Genomic DNA, 16459 nt, shown 5'->3' with positions numbered 1-16459 from the left:
CCACGATAACGCTCGCCTCAAAATGTGTGGGCTTCACAGACAAGACGTACTGTATGCAAGAGCAGAACAAAAAAATACAATATAATAAATGCATGAAAGCTCCGACTAAACGGGCATGTCTTTAGCTTTACCTGAGGATAAATTCAAGGTACTCGTGTGTGCTGCTTTACTTAGACTTCAGTATTTCTTGGGGAGATTTTGTACATTTTAGTCTTTCTTTTACGTCACAGATTCCAAATATCAATACAAAATATGAATTACCTTTTTAATTCTCCTATACACTGCCTGAAACGCCTCCATTGGACTCCTTTGTTTACTTTCTGAACATAGTGACATCACTATGAAACACTCGCTCTTCTATTGGTCAGCGCTCCATCACATTGTATGTGATAAACTCAGGGGCGGGACATCTCTAAGCGGTTGAGCAATCACAACATAGGCGGCCAGCTAACCAATTAGAGCAGACTGGGCTCTGGTTTCAGACAGAGGGTGAACAGAGGTGCTGCAGCACAGGCAGTATGAGAAACATAAAGAGCTTTCTGAACATTAGAGCATGGAGACATGTCCCAGGAGAGACACTACATACTGATATGAACTGTGTGTGTGTGTGTGTGTGTGTGTATGTGTGTGTATGTGTGTGTGTGTGTGTGTGTGTGTGTGTGTGTGTGTGTGTGTGTGTGTGTGTGTGTGTGTGTGTGTGTGTGTGTGTGTGTGTGTGTGTGTGTGTCTGTGTGTGTGTGCTTCTAGGAACAGATGTGTTGACACGTGAGGAAAGTGGGTCAGAGATACAGGTTGGACGTGTGTCTGCCGCTGTGAGTCTCTGTGTTGTGTGTGTTGTGTACAGTATGAGAGGCAGGGCGTGTTGTCGTCCGGGTGTGTTTGCACGAGGGTGTGTGTGTGATGTGAACGTCTGTGTGTGTGTATGTTTTGACAGTGACTGACGGAGGGACCTTAGAGGTGGAACAGGTTTGTCTGCTTCAGGTGAGGTGCAGTGCTCCCGCCTGCTGCTCCTCCGCTCACTCCCAGCCGGCAGAGCAACCAGCATGGACTCATAACGCTGAGCAGAAACTCTGACACTATTTCAACAACACGGAGGACCAAACAGCCGCAGGATGGACCTGGAGGTCAGTGTCATTTATACATTTTACTGCGTGGTTGTAATTTAGGTGGCAGGTTTTGGTTTCAGGTGACATCACACAGGCATTTTTGAGTCAGTGCTCATCTGGACTCGTTAGAGAAATTGTGGGAAAACTTCATTTTTTTTGTTGGATTTAACTCTTCAACTAGCAGGCATGCTTTTTGTATTACTGGCTGTGTTTTCTTTCTTGCACACAGTTCTATGCTCTTTCACTAGCTTATATTAACGCTATTTCTTTCTCAGGAAAACCCACAGAAAAGGCTTCTTTCAATTCAAAGTAATCAGAAGAATAAAGCTTAACTTGAGCAGCGCTTCCCCTTACACAAGATGCAGCTCAAAGTGCCTTAACAATTCAATTTAGGTCCAACGTTAAAACCTTTCAGCATACATGCAGCATGTGTTCGTGATATATAAGCTTTTTAGGGAATGCAAGGAGGTGGAATAGGCAAGAGAATAAAAACGAAAAAGATGGATAACCCATTCAGGAAAAAATATATAAATAATTCAAAATAAGATAAAACATAAATAATAATAATAATAATAATAATAATAATAATAATAATAATAATAGTAATAATAATAATAATAATAATAATAATAATAATAGTAATAATAATAATAATAATAATAATAATAATAATAGTAATAATAATAATAATAATAATAATAATAATAGTAATAATAATAATAATAATAGTAATAATAATAATAATAATAATAATAATAATAATAGTAATAATAATAATAATAATAATAATAATAATAATAATAATAATAATAGTAATAATAATAATAATAATAATAATAGTAATAATAATAATAATAATAGTAATAATAATAATAATAATAATAATAATAATAATAATAATAATAGTAATAATAATAATAATAATAATAATAATAATAATAATAACGTAAAATATGATTTTCTCATTTCTAAATGTCCACTTAGTTGCTCTGCTGCTCTTAAAAACTATCTTGTGTTGCTAATGAAACAAAAATGAGTATTTCTTGATCCAGACTCTGCATTCAGCTCCTTCTGACTGAACTTCCTATTTATAACTGCAGACAGGTGCACTTTGCCTTAATGTGAAATGTGTAATACCTAACTTTTTAGGTGGTAAATGAGCTGCCTCCTTTAATATCTCAGATGTCAAACAGGGCCAAGTGTGTAACATCATGTAAATGTGAATAATCTGAAACAACACTATTGTTATATTTTGTGATGAAGGACAATTTTACCGACATATAATACGTTTTCTGATTGATTTCAATACTGGCATTGTTGTGTCTTTTTATATTGTAGTATCATTACACCTTTTTTATTTGAAGTTGTCTTAAATAAATGAAATAAATGTTGACTTAGACTTGGCTAGATTCAGATCTTAAGCACCTGATAATTATAGAAATGAAGCTCCATATTTAACTATTGTTTCACTTAAAAAGGAATGGAAAATAATTTGCTGTTATATTATTTGGATTTGTTTGGAAATGATCAAATTGGTATCGAGATAATCCTGCAAAAAGCACATTTGTATTGTAGAAAAGCGCATTCCTTTATTTCCTTATTCCTAATAACATAGAATATTTGTTGCGTTAAAGCCTAACAATCTTTGTCAATTGTGAAACAAATCGGCTTTTGTTTTATACATAATAATACATTTGACCTGGGGCTCTTAGCATCTTAATATATTTACTTTTATTATGAAGTGTGAATTTAAAACTGCAGTTGGAATAAAGCTTTATTCCATTTATTCTCTCATGAGTTTACATGATTTCCCATAATCCTAACAGAACACAGTGTCTCTTGATTTAGTAGCGGTCTGCCAGAGTTTTGCTATACTGAAAGTTGTGGGTGTGGTCCCTTCTGACTTTTTAAAAAGGAAACACCCAACAACAGACCTCTTGTTCGCCGCTCTCCCGATAAACTTGTTCCTGGTTTTCCTCAAAGCCATATCTCAAATACCTTAGAGGTGACCTGCTGAGAGACCTGGGGGGGTCACTACAGTATATACATACAGTCAGACAGGCAGCATGTACTCAAACTGTACTGGATGCTGCTTATTTATTTAAACTCTAGTTATGTGATCCACTGAGAGAATCATAGTACATAGTATTTATGTTGGACTAGAAACTCTTGGTTTATTGAACATATATACAATAGCAACATAAAGAGTGGTAAAACCCACTTAAATCTCTCTTAATGTCAATTTAAAGTGAGCTTTTAAATGACACACGTGTGCAGATATGAATTTCTTTAAACCAATATACATTCTTCAATAATCTCTTGGTTTTTTTGGTGTTAAAACCTTGCTTTCTGAACCATATCCACATTTTTTATTTGTTGATTCTTCCAAATGTAATAAAAAAACAAATGTCTTTTCACAGAAAGTGTTTGGTTTGCTCGGTAAATACGCCCCACCCAAATATCTCTTTTATGATCTTGTACTTTCGAAGGTGTGCTTGGAAATGCGGTTAAAACTGACTGAAGTTTCCCAGAGTGGTGCATTCATGTGCTATTGGAAAACATAGCTTCTGAGTTGGAAGTTAGAGCAAGAGCTATGTTTCAACCCCTTTGTGTCAAAAAACATACTTTCCCCGACCTGTTCGAAACCCTGCGACAATACAAGACATACAGGTGTTTTTATTTTCCACCAAGACAAACCTGCACAGAGACTTCATAAATGGTCTTCCTTCACCTCACGGTTTAAATGAATTAAGAAGTAAAACTGTAGTACTCTGGCTGAAGCAGTACTGTGTAAAAATACACTCATTTTTTCTTAAGTTAATGTTAAAAGTATCAGCATCAGAATGTACGTAACACTATTTTAAAAAGTACTCATTATGCAGTTATTTTATTTCATTATTTTTTTGCTTTGTAGACGTATCTATGGTTATGAGTCTGCATGTATTGCACTGATGATGTTAACATGCAAAGTACCTAAAACTGTCCAATAAATGTAGTACAAATTACATTTGACTCCAAAAACGTATGAAGTACAAGTACAAAATAGCAGTCATTGGGAATTCCAAGTAAAGTAAAAGTAGGTGAAAATTAAACGTAATAACAGTAATTATGTAAATGCACATTGTCCCATTACTCACATTCCACCGCTGCTAACCAGGGAGGGGAGAAGTACTCACATCTGGTACTTGAGTAAAAGTAGAAGTACTCAGATCTTTTACTTGAGTAAAAGTAGAAGTACTCAGATCTTGTTCTTGAGTAAAAGTAGAAGTACTCAGATCTTGTTCTTGAGTAAAAGTAGAAGTACTCAGATCTTGTTCTTGAGTAAAAGTAGAAGTACTCAGATCTTGTACTTGAGTAAAAGTAGAAGTACTCAGATCTTGTTCTTGAGTAAAAGTAGAAGTACTCAGATCTTGTACTTGAGTAAAAGTAGAAGTACTCAGATCTTGTACTTGAATAAAAGTAGAAGTACTCAGATGTTGTACTTGAGTAAAAGTAGAAGTACTCAGATCTTGTACTTGAGTAAAAGTAGAAGTACTCAGGTCTTGTACTTGAGTAAAAGTAGAAGTACTCAGATCTTGTTCTTGAGTAAAAGTACTCAGATCTTGTACTTGAGTAAAAGTAGAAGTACTCAGATCTTGTACTTGAGTAAAGTAGAAGTACTCAGATCTTGTACTTGAGTAAAGTAGAAGTACTCAGATCTTGTACTTGAGTAAAGTAGAAGTACTCAGATCTTGTACTTGAGTAAAGTAGAAGTACTCAGATCTTGTACTTGAGTAAAAGTAGAAGTACTCAGGTCTTGTACTTGAGTAAAAGTAGAAGTACTCAGATCTTGTTCTTGAGTAAAAGTAAAAGTACTCAGATCTTGTACTTGAGTAAAGTAGAAGTACTCAGATCTTGTACTTGAGTAAAAGTAGAAGTACTCAGATCTTGTACTTGAGTAAAGTAGAAGTACTCAGATCTTGTACTTGAGTAAAGTAGAAGTACTCAGATCTTGTACTTGAGTAAAGTAGAAGTACTCAGATCTTGTACTTGAGTAAAGTAGAAGTACTCAGATCTTGTACTTGAGTAAAGTAGAAGTACTCAGATCTTGAGTAAAGTAGAAGTACTCAGGTCTTGTTCTTGAGTAAAGTAGAAGTACCAGAGTGTAGGAATACTCTGTCACAGTGAAAGTATTCTAAATGTTCCTCCAGTGAAAGTAGAAAGTACTCTCCTCTAAATGTACTTAAAGTAGCGACAGTAAAAGTAGTCATTGTCTGATTGGTCCATTTCAGAATAATATCTCTGATATGTTTTATAATAATTGATCATTAAAGTGTTCTCAGAGCTGGTAAAGGTGCAGCTAGTTTGAATGGCTTTGTATACTGCAGGGTAGCTGCTGGATTTACTGCAGGTGAACTAAAGTCTGATTTAAGGGAGATTATATTTACCATCATTCATATTAATCTGCCTAGCAACTAAAGGTGTTAAATACATGTAGTGGAGTAAACCTCTGATTGAAGTGGAGTTGTATAAATATAAGGTCAATCTCAAGCTGCACTGTATGTTCTCAAGTTTTAAAAAAATGCTTTATGTTGTTTAATGAACATTTTCTTTTCTCCTAAAGGTTTAATCAGAGGGGCTTTTAATGCAGCTGTGACAGAGATCATGGTAGGAAACGTCTTCCTCTTGTTTAAGTTCTGTGATTAAAATGTTTGTTAAATGCACAGTTAAAATGTTTGTAGCTCAACCTGTTGAGGCGTGTTTCTATTTTACACCTCATGAAATGTCTTTGTTTGCAGCCTTCGCACCGCAGGGGAAGAGTTTCTCCGACGCCCTGACCCTGGAGCAGTCGGAGGAGGGAGGGCTCGTTGTTTCCAGCATCAACGACAGCGCCTCAGCCAATCAGGGGCTGAGGGAGGGTATGAACCTCCACTTGCGACTGAAAACCTTTTTTTTCTGAGTGTTTTGAAGCAAGACATATATTTTCTTTTTGAGTTTACACAGCTTTAACTCTAGTCTCAGTTCCAGAAAAACTTTGTGCCTCAAATTGTAGGTTTGCTAAACCTTGGGAGACACTTCAAATGTGCAGTGCATTGGTTGCTTGTTAATGCTTGAATCTCCTGAATATTCCTGAGAAGTGTAGAGAATTTTACACATTTCAATATCCAGCCAGATTGAAATGGATTGCATATTTAAATTCACTTGGTGTTGATGTCTGTTGACACTCTGTGGTTGAAGTACAGCATAGCAGTTCTTTTATAAAGGCTCTTCTGACCTCTATCAAATGTTAAAACGTAGTGCCAAGTTTTATTAGTTCTGAAATGAAGCCTTTAAGTGACGTGAATTACACATCAACTACTTTTTAATGCACACACTTGAATTTCGTTTTTCAGGGGATGAGATTTTGGGGGGCACGATCAATTTCGATCAGCTATCAAAAACGGAGGTGTTGGAAGTGTTGAAGCTGATGAAGCCGTACGATGACAAGTTCCAAGTACTCACCAGGAATAAAATGAGCAAGAGCCTCGGAAACCTGGACCAGATAACCAAGAGTCCTGAGATGGTAGGTAGTTGTTATATTATCAAAGCAAACAAGAGCTCTTTAATGTTCATTTGCTGGAGAATTGTAACCTTGATGGAAACATTAAACTTACATTCTAATCACCAAGTTGTGGTTTGTGTTTCCAGATGCTGAATGATTCTTACAGCAAACTCTACAATGCCAAAATCAAGAGGTTTATGAAAAGTGAGGAGGAGTTAAGCACCAAGCCAATGGAACCAGTCTATTCTCAGGTCAACCCAAAGCATGAAATTGGGTTGCCTCGCCTTGGAGTTGACTTTGGACTTATGAAACCCAAGCCTCTGATCACAGACATTGATGACGATTCACAATCTGATGAAGGTGGAGAATTAACATACAACAGCAACCTGAACCTTCCACCGCTGGGTTTTGGATCCAATGGGACTACTATCAGTGGAGCTCAGGTACCAAGACTGAAAGTCGATGCTAGAGGTCCACAGTTTAACGCTCCAGACTTGTATGTGTCTGGATCATTACCAGAGGGCCCAAACCTTAAAAGACCTCAAATTGGAGTGGAAGGCAATGGACATTTTAGATCTCCAGAAATGGGAATGGACTTAAAGGGTCTAAATGTTAGTGCACCTGACATGGGGATTAACCGTAAAGGGGGAATGATCACAGGTCCATCCTTTGACTTTGATGGCCCCAAAGTGGGCATTGAAGGAACAAACAAAATGCCAAAATTCAAACTGCCAGACTTGGGCCTATCTGGACCTTCTTTTAGTAGTTCAGAAGGTGAGGTCAACACACCAGATACAGGGACCTCAGGTAAAGTTGGACTCAGGTATTCCAAGAGACACAAAAATCCAGATCTTAATGTGGACAACCCTTCTGGTTATCTAGAGTCGCCCAAGCTGAGGCTGTCTGGAAGACCTACTGACTTAGACCTAGAAATGCCAGGTGTAGATGCTTCACAACTTGATGTACACGGGCCGCACATTAACATGCCTTCAGGTAAAGTCAAAGATCCATTTAAGAAACCAAAGATTAATCTGAGGTCTTCAGATTTGGATGTGGATGCCCCATCTGGTAGAATGCCAATACCCAAATTTGGCAAAGTTAAAGCTGATGTTGAAGCACGTGACTTTAGTCTCAAAACACCAAAGATAAAAGATGGATTGCTTGCATCAAATGTAAATCTACCAAAAGTTGATGGACCAAATCTACTGGTTGACACTAAAGTTCAAGGTACAAAATACAAGGCTCCTCGGTTTAAAATGCCCAAATTTGATTTACCAGACTTTAAGGTTCCAGATTTTGATGGAGATTTAGAGGGACCAGATGTGGGGTTTTCAGCACCACCCTCAACTGATTTGGATTTTACAGGCCCATCTGGAAAATTCAAAATGCCAGGATTTGGGCTATCTGGGCCTAAAATGAAAGGTCCGGAATATGAGCTGAAAACTCCAGACATGGAGTTAAATGCTCCAAAGTTTAAAGGGATGGGAATCAACCTACCTGGTGGTGATCTCAAAGGCCCAAATCTAGACCTAAATACCCCTGATCTGGATATTACAATGCCTTCTGGTAAATTAGACCTTGATGCTCCCTCAGGCAAGGTTAAAAAGCCAAAAGTGAAGCTCTTTGGGACATTGCCAAAGAATAAAGATGTGGATCTGAACACAGGGATGAAAACACCCGAACTAGCTCTGAAATCACCAAAGATCAAAGGCATCGATGTACCAGATGTGAGTGTACCAAAAATGAATCTTAGAGCTCCAAATTTGGACCTCCACTCTCCAGATTTTGACACTGGTTCCCCCAAGGGGAAATTCTCAGTGCCAAAGTTTAATATGCCACGCTTAGACTTGTCAGGTCCAAAAGGAGGAATTGATGCATCTTTAGACAGACCAGACCTGCCATCAGGTAACCTGGATGTAAATGTGTCTAAACCAGACTTTGACTTTAATGCACCTTCACTTGATCTGAAAGGTCCAAGGTCAAATCTGAAAATGCCTGATATTGGAAGTCCATCAGGAAAAATGAAGATGCCAAGTTTTAATATGCCAGATTTTGGATTGTCAGGACCAAAGCTAAAAGGGCCTGATGGTGAACTAAGGACTCCTGACTTTGATCTCACAGCCCCTAAATTTAAGGGTGCTATTGGCTCTCCAGATTTGAATTTGCCTGAGATGGACCTTAATAAACCCAAACTAGATCTTTCTGGCCCAGGCGTCGACTTTGATATGCCCTCAGGTAAATTCAAAGTACCAGCAATGAAGAAACCAAATATTAACTTGAATGCTCCTGACATGCATATTGATACTCCCAAGTTTGATATGAACACTCCAGATGTCAACATCGGTTCACCCAAAGCAAATTTAAATATGCCAAAATTGAAGATGCCCAAATTTGGTCTTCCAGGCCTAAAAGGACCTGAGATCGATGGGAATTTGGATGGTCCAGACCTTGATATCAATGCACCTAATATCAATCTCAAAGGTCCTAAAGCTGACCTGAAAACACCTGATCTAGATATATCTGGTCCTAACCTTCATGGTGCCTTTAATGCACCAGACATAAACATGCCAAAGTTTGGCCTCAACACCCCGAAACTGAACTTAGACATGCCATCAGGTAAACTGAAAATGCCAGAGCTTCATGCTCCAGACTGGGATGTAAACGCTCCCTCAGGCAAAATGAAGATGCCTAAATTCAATCTTTCAGGTACCCTACCAAAGGGACCAAATCTGGACTTTAACACAGATCTGAAATCACCAGATCTGAGTCTGAATGCTCCAAAGATAAAGGGTGAATTTGATGCTCCTGACTTGGACTTACCAAAATTGAACCTTAAAGCTCCAAAGTTAGACATGAATACCCCAGATGTCAACATTGGTTCACCCAAAGCAAAATTTAAAATGCCCAAATTTAAAATGCCTAAATTTGGTAAACCAAACCTCAAAGGACCTGATATCGGTGGAAACTTTGATGGTCCAGATCTTGATGTAAATATCCCTAATGTCAACCTCAAAGGTCCTAAAGCTGATTTGGAAATGCCAGATGTTGATATATCTGGTCCATCTGGAAAATTCAAAAAGCCACATTTTAACATGCCTGATTTTGGTCTTTCTGGTCCACAGATAGATGGCCCTGACCTGGACCTGAAAACACCAGATCTGGATATATCTGGTCCATCTGGAAAATTCAAAAAGCCACATTTTAACATGCCTGATTTTGGGCTATCTGGTCCAAAGATAGATGGCCCTAACCTGGACCTGAAAACACCAGATCTGGATATATCTGGTCCATCTGGAAAATTCAAAAAGCCACATTTTAACATGCCTGATTTTGGGCTTTCTGGTCCAAAAATGGATGGCCCTGACCTGGACCTGAAGACACCTGATCTAGATATATCTGGGCCTAACTTCAGTGGTGGGTTAAATGCACCAGACATCAACATGCCCAAGTTTGATCTTAAAGCCCCCAAACTGGACCTTAATACCCCAAAGTTGAACTTAGACATGCCATCAGGTAAACTGAAAATGCCAGAGCTTCATGCTCCAGACTGGGATGTAAACGCTCCCTCAGGCAAAATGAAAATGCCTAAATTCAATCTTTCAGGTACCCTACCAAAGGGACCAAATCTGGACTTTAACACAGATCTGAAATCACCAGATCTGAGTCTGAATGCTCCAAAGATAAAGGGTGGATTTGAGGCTCCTGACTTGGACTTACCAAAAATGAACCTTAAAGCTCCAAAGTTAGACATGAATACCCCAGATGTCAACATTGGTTCACCCAAAGCAAAATTTAAAATGCCCAAATTTAAAATGCCTAAATTTGGTAAACCAAACCTCAAAGGACCTGAAATTGACGGAAACTTGGATGGCCCAGATCTTGATGTTAACGTACCCAATGTCAACCTCAAAGGTCCTAAAGCTGATTTTGAAATGCCTGATCTTGATATATCTGGTCCATCTGGAAAATTCAAAAAGCCACATTTTAACATGCCTGATTTGGGGCTATCTGGTCCAAAAATAGATGGCCCTAACCTGGACCTGAAAACACCAGATCTGGACATATCTGGTCCATCTGGAAAATTCAAAAAGCCGCATTTTAACATGCCTGATTTTGGTCTTTCGGGTCCAAAAATAGATGGCCCTAACCTGGACCTGAAGACACCAGATCTGGACATATCTGGTCCATCTGGAAAATTCAAAAAGCCACATTTTAACATGCCTGATTTTGGTCTTTCGGGTCCAAAAATAGATGGCCCTAAACTGGACCTGAAAACACCAGATCTGGACATATCTGGTCCATCTGGAAAATTCAAAAAGCCGCATTTTAACATGCCTGATTTTGGGTTATCTGGTCCAAAGATAGATGGCCCTAACCTGGACCTGAAGACACCTGATCTAGATATATCTGGCCCTAACTTCAGTGGTGGGTTAAATGCACCAGACATCAACATGCCCAATGTTGATCTTAAAGCCCCCAAACTGGACTTTAATACCCCAAAGTTGAACTTAGACATGCCATCAGGTAAACTGAAAATGCCAGAGCTTCATGCTCCGGACTGGGATGTAAACGCTCCCTCAGGCAAAATGAAAATGCCTAAATTCAATCTTTCAGGTACCCTACCAAAGGGACCAAATCTGGACTTTAACACAGATCTGAAATCACCAGATCTGAGTCTGAATGCTCCAAAGATAAAGGGTGGATTTGATGCTCCTGACTTGGACTTACCAAAAATGAACCTTAAAGCTCCAAAGTTAGACATGAATACCCCAGATGTCAACATTGGTTCACCCAAAGCAAAATTTAAAATGCCCAAATTTAAAATGCCTAAATTTGGTAAACCAAACCTCAAAGGACCTGAAATTGACGGAAACTTGGATGGCCCAGATCTTGATGTTAACGTACCCAATGTCAACCTCAAAGGTCCTAAAGCTGATTTTGAAATGCCTGATCTTGATATATCTGGTCCATCTGGAAAATTCAAAAAGCCGCATTTTAACATGCCTGATTTTGGGTTATCTGGTCCAAAAATAGATGGCCCTGACCTGGACCTGAAAACACCAGATCTGGATATATCTGGAAAATTCAAAAAGCCACATTTTAACATGCCTGATTTGGGTCTTTCGGGTCCAAAAATAGATGGCCCTAACCTGGACCTGAAAACACCAGATCTGGACATATCTGGTCCATCTGGAAAATTCAAAAAGCCACATTTTAACATGCCTGATTTTGGGTTATCTGGTCCAAAGATAGATGGCCCTAACCTGGACCTGAAGACACCAGATCTGGACATATCTGGTCCATCTGGAAAATTCAAAAAGCCACATTTTAACATGCCTGATTTTGGGTTATCTGGTCCAAAGATAGATGGCCCTAACCTGGACCTGAAGACACCTGATCTAGATATATCTGGGCCTAACTTCAGTGGTGGGTTAAATGCACCAGACATCAACATGCCCAAGTTTGATCTTAAAGCCCCCAAACTGGACCTTAATACCCCAAAGTTGAACTTAGACATGCCATCAGGTAAACTGAAAATGCCAGAGCTTCATGCTCCAGACTGGGATGTAAACGCTCCTTCAGGCAAAATGAAAATGCCTAAATTCAATCTTTCAGGTACCCTACCAAAGGGACCAAATCTGGACTTTAACACAGATCTGAAATCACCAGATTTGAGTCTGAATGCTCCAAAGATAAAGGGTGGATTTGAGGCTCCTGACTTGGACTTACCAAAAATGAACCTTAAAGCTCCAAAGTTAGACATGAATACCCCAGATGTCAACATTGGTTCACCCAAAGCAAAATTTAAAATGCCCAAATTTAAAATGCCTAAATTTGGTAAAACAAACCTCAAAGGACCTGAAATTGACGGAAACTTGGATGGCCCAGATCTTGATGTTAACGTACCCAATGTCAACCTCAAAGGTCCTAAAGCTGATTTGGAAATACCAGATGTTGGTATATCTGGTCCATCTGGAAAATTCAAAAAGCCGCATTTTAACATGCCTGATTTTGGTCTTTCTGGTCCAAAAATAGATGGCCCTGACCTGGGCCTGAAAACACCAGATCTGGACATATCTGGTCCATCTGGAAAATTCAAAAAGCCACATTTTAACATGCCTGATTTTGGTCTTTCTGGTCCAAAAATAGATGGCCCTAACCTGGACCTGAAGACACCAGATCTGGACATATCTGGTCCATCTGGAAAATTCAAAAAGCCGCATTTTAACATGCCTGATTTTGGGCTTTCTGGTCCAAAGTTGGATGCCCCTAACCTGGGCCTGAAAACTCCTGATCTAGATATGTCTGGCCCTAACTTCAGTGGTGGTTTAAATGCACCAGAGATCAACATGCCAAAGGTTGACTTCAACACTCCAAAACTGAACATGCCATCAGGTAAACTGACAATGCCAGAGCTTCATGCTCCAGACTGGGACATTAATGCTCCCTCAGGCAAAATGAAAATGCCTAAACTCGATCTTTCAGGCACATTACCAAAAGGCAACCTTAAAGCACCCAAATTAGACATGAACACTCCAGATATCAACATTGGTTCACCTAAAGCAAAGCTGAAAATGCCAAAATTAAAAATGCCTAAAGTTAGTCTACCAGGCCTAAAAGGACCTGAGATTGATGGAAACTTTGATGGCCCAGACATTGATATCAATGCACCAGATGTCAACCTAAAAGCACCCAAAACTAACTTTGAAATGCCAGATGTTGGTTTTGGTAGCCCATCTGGACATGGACATTTCAAAAAGCCACATTTGAAAATGCCAGATGTGGGATTTCACAGTCCTGAGTTCGATGGCCCAAACTTTGACTTCAAATCACCAGATCTTAATCTCAAAGCTCCAAAATTGAAAGGTGGAATCAATGTCCCCAAATTGGGATTGCCAGACATGGACCTTAAGGCTCCAAAGTTTGATACGGACACTCCAGATCTAAACATTGGTTTACCTGATGCGAAGTTCAAAATGCCCCAAATCAAGATGCCAAAGGGCCCTAATGTTGACATAAATGGAGGCATGCAAGGGCCTGACCTGAATATCCCAAATGTAGATGTCAGTGGTCCAAATGGAAAATTTAAAATGCCAAGTTTAAACGCACCAGACTTCAGTCTCTCTGGACCTAAAGCAAAAATACCAGACATGAGTCTTTCAGGACCTAAACTGAAGGGCCCTGGTATTAATATGCCAGACTTCAATCTACCTGATACCAGTTTCAAAGCTCCCAATCTAGACTTCAATGCAAAACGTCCTGATCTAGGAATAGATGGTAACATAGGCCGACCTGACATGAACTTCAATGCCCCTAATGTCAAAGGAGGAATAAGTGGCCCCGACTTTGACATGAGCATACCCTCAGGAAACATCCATGGTCCTCAGGCTGATTTTGATATGGAAGGCAACAAATTTAAACGTCCTTCTTTCAAGCTGCCTCAGTTTGGAGGTCCAGATCTTAACAGGGAAGGGTGCGATATTGACTTTGATGCATCTCTGAGATCCCCCCTGAATACAAAAATGAACATGAAACCACAACAGTTGATTGGGGATTTCACAGGCCCAAATGTTACCTCTCCAAACATGCCGAAAATGGTAATGCGGAGTCCCCAACTGCATCTCAAATCTCCAGAGCTTAACATGGATGATCCTTCACTACATTTCGGAGGACCTTCCAATAGGAATCAGTTTAGGTCAGATATCCCAGGGGTAAACATGAGAATGCCTGCACTGGATATAGATGGAGATGTCAGACTTCATCACGCTGACAGACAACCACAGAGGACCAAAGTTATGTCCAGCTACCCTATGGTGGATGCTGGTTTTAACCCCATGTTTGATTACAACCGTTCAGATCTCAACATTGATGATTTCACAGGAAAAGATCATGTACTCAGAGCCAGAGGTTCGAGATTGGACGTACAGGCACAAGGCCACCGTGGACAGGCAATGTTCCCGTCAGGTGTTAATCTTGACATGAGGGACCCCAGACAAGCCAGAAGAATTCCTCCTGGTGACATTCAAATACATTCAAGGCCCAGATCAATGCAGCAGGTACCTAACGCACGCATGCCACAGTTCTCTCAAGATCCAAGAACAATGCAGCAGGTACCTAATGCACGCATGCCACAGTTCTCTCAGGATCCAAGAACAATGAAGCAAGTACCTAATGCACGTTTTCCACAGTTCTCTCAGGATCCAAGATCAATGCAGCAGGTAGCTAATGCACGTTTGCAAAATGTCCCTCAGGATCCAAGATTAATGCAGCAGGTAGCTAATGCTCGTTTGTCACAGTTCACTCAAAATCCAAGATCAATGCAGCAGGTAGCTAACGCACGTATGCAAAATGTCCCTCAGGATCCAAGATCAATGCAGCAGGTAGCTAACGCACGTGTGCAAAATGTCTCTCAGGATCCAAGATCAATGCAGCAGGTACATCACACACGTTTGCCACAGTTCGCTCAAGATCAAAGAATAAGAGTACCTGACAGTTCAGACGGATACTACGTCACTGTTTTCCCCAACCAACCACAAAATCAAAGAACGCCAAACCGAAAATATAACACTCTCGGGGGGCCTAACTTTCGTCCACGAAACGTAGACCTAGAAGTTCTTGGACAAAATGACGTAACAGGGGGGTCAGGTTTCTTTTTTTCCAACCTCATGTAAGTTTCAAGGAACAGATGTAAAACAAATGTCTATTTTGTGTTATTTTTTTATATTGGGGTTTATTTATTTTGAGTTCAGCTGTTGATTGTGTGATTTCTACATCTTTTACATTTGTTTGTTTGTGTGTTTGTGTATAAAGCCAATATAGTTGCTTTGTAATGATCCAGTTTACATTACACTGCCGCATCCTTGCACTTGTTTCATGTTAACGTTCTGTTTGTATTTTACAATACTTGTACTCGAAAAGTAGGTATTCTTTCCATGTACATTGAGTTAAGTTATGGCTCCTTAAATGTTAACAATCACCACTCGACTTTGAAACCCTACCCTAAATGAGTGGATTTATGGGTACTATTCTACGATAAAATGTTAGTTTTAAAGAAATACATTATCAACGAAATGTTGAAATAACCAAAGATGTGCATATGTTTATATTTTACTGTAAATCTATTCTTTATCTTGTATTCTTTGGGGACGTATACATAGTTTTTATGACCATTCTTTGTTACCTTAAGGTTTCTGAGCATAAATATAATGAATGTTAATGAAATTATTCAAGATTACTTTCTGTACTAAACTGTAAAAAAACGGACCTAAGTCATTTTATAAGTAACCATGAAGCTCTTAAATGTGTTACGATGGATCTACCATTTTGTTTGTTATAGCATTGTACAAAATAATAAACACAGAGAATTTGTACAGTATCTGTTTCCTAATTCATTTGGGGCTGGAAGAGTTACACCACAAAACCATAAAATAATAAAACATGAACAGTTTTTATTTATTTAATGAAAGTAATTTGTATTACTTTAGATGTCTACCCCTCATGTGAACCTTTGTGTATACAACATATCAGTGGTGTAAAGTAATTAAGTACATTTACTCAGAATCCTTCATTAGTCGCACAGTGGGGACTGTACTTAATAAAAAACAATTTTGAGGTAATTGTACTCCTTCTCGGCCACAATTCAGAGGTAAACAGTATACTTCTACTTCACTACATGTATTTAACACCTTTAGTTACAGATCTGGATTAATGATGGTAAATATAATCTCCCTTAACTCAGACTTTAGTTCACCTGCAGTAAATCCAGCAGCTACCCTGCAGTATACAAAGCCATTCAAACTAGCTGCACCTTTACCAGCTCTGAGAACACTTT

General features: G+C 39.0%; 1 protein-coding gene across 5 annotated transcripts; it reads left to right on the top strand.

Annotated features, from left to right (window-relative positions):
• The first annotated feature begins 903 nt into the window (after nt 1–903).
• si:ch211-69b7.6 (neuroblast differentiation-associated protein AHNAK) lies at nt 904–16003 on the top strand. Of its 5 annotated transcripts, none has more exons than XM_063883419.1 (6): nt 904–1124; nt 5710–5753; nt 5885–6004; nt 6479–6648; nt 6774–7070; nt 9864–16003. In XM_063883419.1, exons 4-6 carry the CDS (start codon nt 6553–6555, stop codon nt 15297–15299), a joined length of 5829 nt encoding a protein of 1942 aa, XP_063739489.1. In that variant the 5' UTR covers nt 904–1124; nt 5710–5753; nt 5885–6004; nt 6479–6552; the 3' UTR covers nt 15300–16003. The 5 variants fall into 5 exon arrangements, with proteins under 5 accessions (XP_063739489.1, XP_063739488.1, XP_063739487.1 ...); XM_063883418.1 differs by having other exon boundaries at nt 9750–16003; XM_063883417.1 differs by lacking the exons at nt 904–1124; nt 5710–5753; nt 5885–6004; nt 6479–6648; nt 6774–7070 and having other exon boundaries at nt 7084–9884; nt 9999–16003.
• The last annotated feature ends 456 nt before the right edge of the window (nt 16004–16459 follow it).

This window comes from Eleginops maclovinus, chromosome 5 (genome assembly GCF_036324505.1).
Source record: "Eleginops maclovinus isolate JMC-PN-2008 ecotype Puerto Natales chromosome 5, JC_Emac_rtc_rv5, whole genome shotgun sequence".
NCBI classification, from domain to species: domain Eukaryota; kingdom Metazoa; phylum Chordata; class Actinopteri; order Perciformes; family Eleginopidae; genus Eleginops; species Eleginops maclovinus.
Note: the sequence above shows the minus strand (reverse complement) of the source record. Positions and strands in the feature narration are given on the sequence as shown.

What these genes read in the sequence shown, in the direction of transcription:
- si:ch211-69b7.6 (XM_063883414.1), top strand. Translation starts at nt 7,212, where the DNA reads ATGGGAATGGACTTAAAGGGTCTAAATGTTAGTGCACCTGACATGGGG. An exon ending in ATCCAAGATCAATGCAGCAG is followed by an intron (nt 15,009 to 15,062) that starts GTAGCTAACGCA and finishes TCAATGCAGCAG; the next exon opens with GTACATCACACACGTTTGCC.